At 64.2% G+C, this 10635-nt stretch overlaps 1 protein-coding gene across 1 annotated transcript in view; it reads left to right on the forward strand.

Moving 5' to 3' along the window:
* Positions 1-3152, forward strand: part of ABHD17A (abhydrolase domain containing 17A) — a 6667-nt gene extending 3515 nt beyond the window's left edge. Inside the window, exons 2-4 of the mRNA XM_009284869.1 lie at positions 136-330; positions 1048-1227; positions 2173-3152. Coding sequence (XP_009283144.1) covers positions 136-330; positions 1048-1227; positions 2173-2398 — 601 coding nt within the window. The 3' untranslated portion in view covers positions 2399-3152. The remainder of the gene's footprint in view (positions 1-135; positions 331-1047; positions 1228-2172) is intronic.
* The last annotated feature ends 7483 nt before the right edge of the window (positions 3153-10635 follow it).

The following is a 10635-nucleotide window of genomic DNA, read 5'->3' on the forward strand; positions in this document are numbered from 1 at the left end:
CCCCAAAGCAGACGTCCTGGCTTGCGCTGCCCAGGCACATCCATCCCCGAGACGCTGGCAGGGCTGGGCAGCGCGGCGGCACCGCGGCAGAGTCCCCAATTAACCCGCTGTGCCCGTCTCTCCCTGATGCTGCAGGTACACGGTGCTCTTCTCACACGGCAACGCCGTGGACCTGGGGCAGATGAGCAGCTTCTACATCGGGCTGGGCACCCGCATCAACTGCAACATCTTCTCCTATGACTACTCGGGCTACGGCGTGAGCACGGGCAAGCCCTCGGAGAGGAACCTCTACTCCGACATCGATGCCGCGTGGCAGGCGCTGCGGACGCGGTGAGCGGGGTGTCGGGCAGGGGGAAGGGAGGATGTCCAGGAAAACCCTGCAGGCCAGCAGTCTGGAAAACAGGAAATCTCCCGGAGAGGGAATCCGGGCCGCTCGTAACGGGAAGGGGTGGCCGGAAAGCAGCTGCAGGGGGAGCAGGCATGGGGACCCGGAGGGGCAGGGATGCTGTGGGGGTATGACCTTGCTTGGGAGCGCTGGCACAAGCTGTGCTCCCCATCTTGCTGTTCCCAGGCTCTCCCCTGGCTGTGCTCAGCCCCAGTTCCCCAGCCGGGCTCAAGGTGCAGCCCCGTGATGGGCTCTGCCTCCTCCGCCCTGCCTGCAGCCAGGCCTGGCTCGCAGCATGCCCCAGGAACTGGGGGCTGCCCCGTGCAGCTGCGATCCGGGGTCCGTGAGCCCGTCCGTAACCCTGCTCCTGGCAAGGGTGAGCCTCGACAGCCCCCCCACAACTCATCTAGCAGCTCAGCCCTGGCTGCTGCCTGGTCCTGCCGGGGGGTGCAGGGCAGCTGCTTTGGGGGCAGCTGCTTTGGGCCCAGCTGTGAGGAGCTGGAGGAAGGCAGGGGGGACAGAGCCCCGTTCCCCCCCGCCCCACCCCAGGAAGCCTTGCAGGGTGCCGTGGCCAGAGCAGGGTGACCCCCTGAGTTGTATCTCCTGGCGATGTGACTCTGCTGCCTGGTGCTTGGGCGCTGACCCTCCCTCTCCTCTCCCAGGTATGGAATCAGCCCGGAGAACATTATTTTATATGGACAAAGCATCGGCACAGTGCCCACGGTTGATCTGGCCTCCCGCTATGAGTGCGCTGCCATCGTGCTCCACTCCCCACTCACCTCTGGCATGAGAGTCGCCTTCCCCGAGACCAAGAAGACCTACTGGTTCGATGCCTTCCCCAAGTGAGTGGCCTGAGGAGAAGGGGCAGGGGACAGGGGTCAGCTCTGGAGGGGCAGTGCCCGGACCAGCTCTGTCCTGGACGCCAGCCCTGGCCACAAAGAGGGGTTATGGTGACAACTGTGGACCTGTTTCCCACGAGAGGCTTAAACATGCCCATCACGATCCTCCTGCCTTGCTTTTGGTCCCCTGCGGGGGATCGTAACCCTCCCTGGGGTCACCGTGCCCCCTCCTGAGGGCCATGCCATGTGTGTACCCCACGTCCCCTGGTGGCATCACCTCCTGGCCATCCTGTCCCAGTGTCTTTGCCCATCGGCTTTGGGGCTGTCCCACCAGCCCCTTGTCAGGTATCACAAGCCCCGGGGGTCCCCGGGACCCCTCTCTCCCCTAAGGGTAATTTCCTGGGCTTTTTTTCCCCCCTCTGCAGAGGGCAGGGGCAGTGGCACGGAAAGGCAGCACTGAGATGGGACGAGCTCTTGCTTCGCCTCTCCCTTGCAGCCAGGCCAGCAGGGCCCAAGGGACGGTCCCCGAGCCGGAAGCTGTGACTGGGAGCCACCAGCCCACGCTCTGCATCCCGATGGCCTCGCGCGGCCTTTGGGGCCGGGCTGAGAACAGCCGTGCTTCCACGCCTCAAAGCCTGGCACGGCCGATCCCGACGCGGGGAGGGCCTGGGCTCACGCTGTCCTGCAGCGGTTTCCGTCAGCCCTGCCTAGGTCCCTCGGGGCTGTTGTCACCACTGTCTGGTCCTCGTCTGTCACGCCGGGGGAGATCTTGTCCTGGAGCTCATCCTTGGCAGAAGCTCCGTGTCCCCGTGCTCTGCTGTGATCAAAGAGCATTTCCTGGTCGCTGGCCCCGAGGGGATGTGTTTTGGGGGGCAGGAGGAATGGGAGTGCCTTGATCCCTGTACTTACCCCCCTCTCTCATCTCTTCCCCACCCACCTTCTTGGCAGCATCGAGAAGATCTCCAAAATCACCTCTCCCGTCCTCATCATCCACGGCACGGAGGACGAAGTCATCGACTTCTCCCACGGCCTGGCGCTCTTTGAACGCTGCCCCAAGGCTGTGGAGCCGCTGTGGGTGGACGGGGCCGGGCACAATGACATTGAACTTTACAGCCAGTACCTCGAGCGCCTTCGGAAATTCATCTCCCAGGAGCTGGCCAGCCAACGCAACTAGCCGTGGGGCGGGGGGACGGGCAGGGGGTTTCTGCCTGTTTCTCCAGTTCTCCCAGTGTCCCTCCCCAGTCCCTGCTGCTGGAGGTGCAATGAGTTTGTACAGCCTCAGCTCCAGGCTCGGGAGAGGGCCGGAGGCCCTGGAGCGGACGGTGCATTTCCTCTTGGGCATGAGCACAACTCTCCTCTCGCCCGGTGTCAGCCCCGGCGCTGCTGGCACCACTGGCCGGGCTGGCAAGAGACGGCAGCTCCCTCCTTTCCCCTTCCCCAGAAAGATGAGAGCCCACCCTCATGATGGCGTATCCTTGGCTTCGGACATGTCCTCGTCCCCTCTCCTAAAACAGTGAACTCCTGAATTCCTCCTGGCCGCTCTGCTGCTCTGACTATAGCAATAAGGCGAGTTGGAGAGGGGCTGGGGGCCCGGCCCCCTCCCCGGCGTCGCTGCGGGGCGGGATGGAGGAGCGGGCAGTTCCTGCTCTCGATGGCGCTTTCCCGGGATCGGTGCTGGTGGCAGCAGGGTGCCTGGTGTTTGCCCCGCAGCCGGGGCGGAGCCGTGTCCCCAAGGGGAGTTCGGGGACGTGTGGAGGAGGTGCCCCCCTGCCCGGCACCCCCTCCGGTCTGGCCCTGCTTCTGCCTTCTCAGAGCGCTCCCCGTGTTCAGGTCACCCCTGGAAAACCTCCTCCGTACCGCTCGCTCGCGGTGCGCTTGGGAAACAGGACGAGGAAACCGGGCCCTGAATAAAGAGCAGAGGTTTAACGTTTTACCCGTGTGCACCCTTTCCCTGGGTACGCCTGGGGCTGCCGCCCTGTGACCCAGTCGGGGGGACCAGCCCCTGTGGGGTCCAGCCCCTCGGCTTTCCCCGCTGGCCCATGCCCCTGCTGAATTGCACTTGGCTGGATCCCCAACGCTTGTCACCCTCCTCTGGGGACCGGGCAGCCCCAAGGTGCCAGCAGATGGGCAAGGAGCCCTTGGCCCCCCAGGAGCGGGCCGCGATGGTCTGTCTCTTCGAATCGGGCCGTGGGGACAACGGGGGCCCGTTCCCCCGCCAGCCCCTGTCCTGTTTCATTAGGGGATCCCACGGGATCGTGGGGGCAGAGGTGGAGGATGGCCTCGGCCTCTTAGGAGCTGTGGCGTGGGGGGGCTCGGGTGTGCTGCCGGGGAGGGGGGATGCCCCCACGGCCTGCCAGTGTACCGAGGCCAGCGTCGCGAGGGACGCGGCGTGGTCCCGAGGGGGCAGGGTGGCCCTAGGGGGAGCAAATCTTGGTTTTTGACCTGCTCTGCACCCAGCCGTGCCCCTGGCTGCACGGGGACCTCTGCCATGCCTGGCGTGCGCTGGCCACGGAGGCAGGCGCGTGGGGCATCCCACTGTGCCCTCCCGCCAGCAGACGCCGTGTTTGCCTCACAGAAAGGCAGAGTGCTCGGGTTTGCGCTTTTTGGGTCAGCGCCTGCTCCGAAATCACCCCGGGAAGAGCTGTTCAAGGTGTCCGTGTGTTTTCCTGCCCCCGGGGCATCCCTCGCCCCAACCCAAACAGCAAAGCACCACTCTGCCCCTTCCTGTGCCCACAGGGACTCTCGCAGGGCTCCCAGGCACCGGTTCCCCCCCTCCCTGTCACCCTCGTGTCCCCTCCTCCCCGGTGCAAGGCCGTGGGGCCCGGCAGGCTCATGTGAGGAGCGATAATCTCCTTAGACGGCTCTCGGAGGGGCTCAGGGGCCTTGTGGTGGGGCCTCGCCGCAGCCCCACGCTCCGAGCACTCAAATGCACTTATTGTTTGGGGCTGGGAGCCATGGGGGGCCCGAGGCGGGGGGCGCGGGATGCCCTGCTCCCCACACATCCCTCGCCTTCCCCCCGGGACCGAGGCAGGGTGCTCCAGTGGAGGAGGGGGGACCCTTCCTCGGCGCTGGGGCTCTGCAGGAGCTAGAAGAGGATTTGGATGCTGGGACTCTGGGTGGTCTCCCCCCTTTTCCGGGGGGGGGTTTTAGGGTCCGGGAGCCGGGATGTCTGGCTTCTCCCTGAGCATCCCCCCAGCCCTCCCCTCCCTTCCCCGGCTTGCCGCACGCAGCTGCCGGGTGATTTTAGAGCCTTTAGCTCACACGTGTGCTGGAAGCCAAAGCCACCACGGTCGCCCAGCCCGGCTCCCCTCCGGCCCCGGGCCCTGATTAGCGGGGCTGGAGCAGCCCACGGCGCCCTGATCCTGACATAGAGACGTTTTGTTTGCACCAAGGGTATTTTTATCCTCTTACTGCTGCCCGTTTCCTGTTGAGCTGCGGACGCTTTAGAGCGGCTCTGCGTGGCCGCAGGACGTCTCAGAGCCGGTGGTTGGGGTCCGGGGGATGTCGGGGTGGCTTGAGTTTTGTATTTACTGCGTCTCGGTTTAAAAAAAAAAAAAAAGGCAAAAGGACGGAAAAGTTCAGCCTGATCCCCAAAATTTAGACCCAGCTCGGGTATACGGGATCCCGGTGAGCACGACATTGCTGGCTGCCGCCTCCGTGATGGGGAGCCTTGGCTGCGGTCCGTCGTCGTTAGGGATCGGGGCTTTTTGGGTCTGGATCCTTCACTGCTCCTGGCCCGAGAGGGCTCAGGCTCTGTCCTCACCCGCGCACGAGCAGCTGGAGCGAGGAGGGAGGGAGAAGCACTAATCCGTACGTGAGCTGCAGGGTCCCCAAAAGGCATGGGCCGGACCCGTCCTGGGGGTCCTGGGTGCAGCATCCCCCACCAGCGGGGCCAAACTGGGTGGTGAGCCACCGGGACGGCGCTTCTGTCCCCACCGCTGGTGCCATGGTTTGGCAGCACCAGGAGGGGACTAGGAAGGAAAGGGGCTGGGTTGGGGCTGGACCTGGACAGGGTTTGGTGCCTGGAGCGGGATTCTGCCGAAAACGCGGTCTCAGCAGGGCGTGGAGGAGGGGAAAGGCAGAGTCAGGCCTCAGAGTGTCCCCAAAGTCCCTCCTGCAGGCACAGCAGAGAGGGGACAGGGCAGGCGTCCCCCTGGGTCGTTTTGAAGTCCCCAGCCAGAAGAGCCAGGGCACAGGCGGCTCCTGCTCCCGTGGCTGCAGAGTCACAGGCACGTGGCTGGGCCGGGGGGCGTCTGCGTGTGCCTGCGTGTGCCTGCGTGCGCCTGCGTGTGCCTGCGTGCGATGGCTGTGAAAGGGGTCGACGCACTGGACGTCTCGGGGATCCCGTAGGGGAAAGGACGGGACACCCGCTGCAGTGAGCCCTCGGCAGAGGCGCAATGCTGGTGTGGACGGGGCTGCGGCCAAGGTTGGGCATGGGGGACATCAGGCTCACCAGGTGACTGGCCAAGAGGGGTTTAAGTCTCTTTTGGGGCATAAATGAGGCTTTTGATGGCCGGGGCCTGCGTGCCACAGTCATGAGACCCTGTTCACAGGCCGAGCTCAGTCATGGGATCCAGGAAACTGAATTAAAGCGTCTTAAGGAGCTTTTTTCCGAGCTCTGCTCTGGTTTTTCACGTGCTTGTCATATGAACAAAGACGGTATAAAAGGGCAGAGGGGAAGGATCCCATCTGTGGTCGGGCTGGGGAGAGGGGAGGGCGACGGAGGAGGGATGCCAGGGTGAGGGGCTCTGCATGGCGCTGGCTAAGATGGAGGGAAGGGGACAGGAAAGGACAAGGAGAGGAGAGGATGCGCTGGCAGCAGCCCCTGGCTCTGCCCTGCCAGGTGAGTGAGGCAGTGACCTGGGGCCGGCGGAGGACAGCTGGGGACAGGGACGGCGGCAGGTCTGGGGGAGCAGAGCCCGTCTGCCCCTGCTCCTCGAGCAGCACAGGCGCTGTGAGCATCCCGGCTGCGCCCAGACACCGGCCGGCACTTCCCTGGTGAGAGACGGGGAGGAGGGAGCACGGGCTGCAGCAGGGGCACCCACCACCCTGCGCTGCCGGCTGAGGGGGGACAGGGGTGGCGGGTGCCCAGCGGTCCCCGAGGTCCCCCTGTGCTGGGTTGGGTCCTGGGAAGGGTGCCTGGGTGGGCAGCCGCGGGATGGAGCCACCCGGCTCTGCGCTGTGCACATACGTGTGCGCACAGCCACACGCGTGTATGTGCACACACAGGTGTGCACACAGAGATGCGTGGGCCTGCAGACACGCACACACGCATTCACGCCTGCACACAGACACCTGCGCAGGCTTGCACACGCATTCACATCCACACGCGTGCACACACGCAGCCGTGCACGCATGTGTGCACACCCCGGCACGGACGTGCGCGTGCGCGCACACACACACGTGGATGTGCACACACGCCCGTGCACCCCCACGCTGCCCTTTTGGTGCCGCACTCCTCACCCCCTCGGGTTTGCCCACGCAAACCCACACGTTCACCTACAACCCCCCTGCAAAAGCCAGCGCTGCCTGTGTGCGGGGCCCCGCTCGCACCCTGCACGCCCGCCACGTCCCAAACTGTCCCTGAGGGGGGGGGGAAGCAGCACCGGGGCCGGCGGGTCACACCGGGGAGATCCGTGGTCTGGTTTTCACCTCCTGCACATGCGGTGCAGGCTGGGGATCCCCCAGCTCCCTCGGGCTCCGGCCCCCTTCCCTCCCCTCCTGGCTCACGTCTCTCCTCCGTCTGCAGGAGCGCTCGGCGGGAGGAGTGCGGGGCCGCGGCCCCCTGCCCCCTGTGAGCTTCCCTTTGTCATCCTATGCCTGAGCGATGCCTGGAGGCTGGGACGGTGAAGGGAGGCCCACGGGCTGCCACAGCCCTGCGGCGACGACGCCTGGACAGCACATGCGGGACCACGCACCCGGGGCCCGAGTCCTGGGGGGGGCTGGGAGCACCCTTGGGGGGGCTGGAGCATCCCCTTGGGGGAGGCCGGAGCACCCTGGGGAGGCTGGGAGCACCCTTGGGGGGGCTGGAGCATCCCCTTGGGGGAGGCCGGAGCACCCTAGGGGGCCGGGAGCACCCTTGGGGGGGCTGGAGCATCCCCTTGGGGGAGGCCGGAGCACCCTGGGGGGGCTGGGAGCACCCTTGGGGGGGGCTGAGCATCCTCCCCGGGCTGGCCGATACCCCAGCCGATACCTGGGGCTGAGCAACGCGGGATGCAGCAGCCGGGCCGTTGCCCCAGGACGTGGATGGGGTTATGGGGTGTCACGGAGCACCCGCGGCCATGGGGGGGCTGGGGGGCGAGCGGGATGCTGCAGCAGGACTGGGGAGGAGTCTCCCACGGGGGACGTGGACCACGGCGGGACACACGTGGGGCGGTAGCAGGCTGGCGATACCAGGAGTGGCGGGACGGGTATCACCCTGCGCACCGAACAGCCCATCCCTGCGAAAAGACGACCCTGCATGAGGACGTTTTAGCAGCTCTGGGGGAGCCCCTGCTCTCCCACCGCCCCGCTTCTTCCTCCAGCTTCACAAACTCCTGGCTGGCGCCTCGTGCCGGGGCCGTGCCGGGACGACGGGAAAGTTCCCGCGCGGATGCAGAGAAAACCTGTAAGCCCCACCGTGGGGAGCGGAAACTTGCCCCGGGAGGTGCTTTTTTACAGTGATGCAAAATAACAAGCAAGGAGCGGAGGTCTGCAAGGCGGGAGGCTCCCGCCACGTGAGCATCTCTGGCTGGTTTCCTTTTTTTTTGGCTCTCTTCCCCCCAAAAACTCGACCCAATTCACCCGGCTGTGGGTTCATCGTGGGGTGGGGATGGGCTGCAGGGAGGCGGGGACCCGCTCCCCACAGGAGATGCTTCGTCTGTGGCTGGGCCCAGGGCTGGCAGGTGGGGGTAAGGTTTTGGGGACACCCCCTTTCTCCCCAGTCACCCCTGAGCCCCGGCTGCCCCAGGGCTGGATCCGGCCTCCTGCCCCGGGAAGCAAACTGGGAGCATCCCCCGCGGCGGGTCTGGAGCCACATTTCTGGGTCGCGTCTTCCGTTCGGTCCCTGCTGCGTCGGGGAAGCCCAGCACAGCGTGAGGTCTCCCCGGCACGGGGAGCGGGTCCCTGCTGTCACCCAGCAGCAATAACGGGCTGTGGTGGGGATGAGTTTGGCCCAGATGCGGTGGCATCCCTCTGCCTGGCTCTCCCCGGGGACGAGAGAGGCAAAAACACGGAGGGACGTGCGCCAGCACAGCCCTCGCTCCCTTGGGAACGTGAAAAACCGCGCTGCCCCTTGCCTCACGCGGGGACCCAAGGTGCTGTGACAATCTTGCCGCGTGCTCGAAACCTGTCCTGAGGTTGTTCCCCTCCTTAACTTAAATTGGGACATTTGGCCGTTGGATGTGAGCCGTGCCAGGAGGCGGAGCGGGGCATCAGCCGGCTGTCCCGGGGACAAGCAGCTGGGGAAATCCCCTCGTTTCTCTGCAGAGGGGTCGGGAGCTTTTAAGGGGGGGGAGATGAAGTCGGTCTTGGGGATCCATTAGTTGATCTGGGAGGCTGCGGTGGGAGGTTCGGGTCCTCGGCAGGGTTGGATCCACCAGGACGGGTGAATTTGGGGGTCCCTGTTCTCAGGGGGGCTGTCTTGGTGTGCGCAGGGACCCTCTGGGCCTTTCCCAGTGCTGCTAACTGGGAGCCGAGTGGGCGTCCCAGTTAACCGAGCTGCCCCTTTCCACGTGGGGAAGCGGAAGCGTAACCGAGATCAGCCTGAATTGATTTTGGGCAGTTTTTCCATGTGGGGTCCTCCAGGTCTGGACAGAAATGAATGGTTTATTTTATATTATTTTATTTTGCCAGCTTGTGAGTCGAGTAAGCATGGAGCGAGAACTATAAGGAAGGGAAATAACGTTATTCAGTGTGTCTGCATGCATGGTATTTCTACAGAGTCCTCTCTATTACAGCTGAAGTTATATAAAATAGATTTATCTCTATCATAAAAATAAAAATGCTTTCTTTTTTTTGCGGGAAAGAATAGCTTGCTTTTCTAGCACTCGTGGGAGGCAGGGAGCTGGCTGGCAGGAGCGTGGGAGGGGACGCTCAGCGTGAGCCCGCCCTGGGTACCTTGTAAAGCACCTTGTGTCGGTGGCATGTTTCTGCTGGAGGGAAAGCTGGTGATCTCCTGGTGTTTCCTGCTTTTTGAAAGCTTTCTATCAATTATTCAGGTTTCCCGGGGCCAGCAGTTGCTCACCCCCAAACCTTGGCAGTGCTGGGGCATCGGTCTCCCGCTCGCTCCCCGCCGCGCGTTGGCCGGGCATGGCGGTGGGTTCCTCTCCCAATGTTCTCAGCTCCTGGACTGGCTCTGCTGGGACATCGTGGGGGAGCGATGGGTAGGGAGGAGGCAGGATCATTGCATTGTTGTGGTGCCGTATTTGAAAATAAAGTGGTTGTTTTTTTTTTTTAAGACTACTATGAAACATGACTTTTGTGATTTTTCCCTTGTCCTTCCTCAGGGCCAAGGACGACTCCTCCTTCTGCACCTTTCTCTGCATCATCTAGCTGGCTCCCTGCACTGCCTCAGCGCTTTCTACCCTCTCTCCCATCTCTCCTTTCACAAGTGATGAGGCTTTCCTGGATCATCCCTTCTCTCTGGGCTGGGGCTTCTGGCTACACTTAAAGGAATTTCTCCTCGAAGGGCTTGCTCGCTGGCTGTCATCCCAAAACAGCCTCACCTGCTGAAGGTGGAGGCTCCCTCCTCTGAAAACTCAAGGTAGGGGCAGTGCCGGGTGATTCTCAGGAGCTGTGGACGCCCCTCAACTACTTGAACCCCCCCAGGGCCGGCCCCGAGTCCCTGCTCTGGCACCGACTCGGCACAGACAAATGGCTGTTACCTGTGCCTCAATTTCCCCATCTGTAAATACGGGTGTGACGATTGCCTGGGGAAAGGAGGGAGGGCCGGGTCTTCATGGCGGGGGGCAGCGCAGAGCAAGTTGGCTCCTCTGCGTGGCCTCAGGCGAGTTATTTCTGCCTCGGGTCCCTCTACCAAAACCTGGCTGGTGTTCTGCTGCTTTCCAGAAGGCCGAGGCCGTGCTGGGGGCGGTGGGCCATGCTGGGGGCGGTGGGCCGCAGCGCAAGGAGCCCAGAGTCGTCCCTCTCGCCGCAGCGGGAGCAATCTGGCAGCGTTCGGGTGGAGCAGAGGCAGCCCAGCCCGGTGTGAGGCAGCAGGACGAGGCGGCCGCAGCACTGGGGCCTGCACCCTCCTTCCCCAGCCTCCCCGCCTCGCTCTGCGGGGTTCTGGGGGGGGGGAAGCTGGTCCAGCAGCGTGCCCAAAACCAGCTAAACTTGGAGATATTCTCGACGGCATCTGCTACAAACCGATCACACGCCAGTTGCGGCTCCGGGAGGGTGACGGGTGACCGACCTCCAGCCCCAGGGGTT

Source organism: Aptenodytes forsteri, unplaced genomic scaffold (genome assembly GCF_000699145.1).
Source record: "Aptenodytes forsteri isolate BGI_AS27 unplaced genomic scaffold, ASM69914v1 Scaffold391, whole genome shotgun sequence".
Taxonomy (NCBI): Eukaryota; Metazoa; Chordata; class Aves; order Sphenisciformes; family Spheniscidae; genus Aptenodytes; species Aptenodytes forsteri.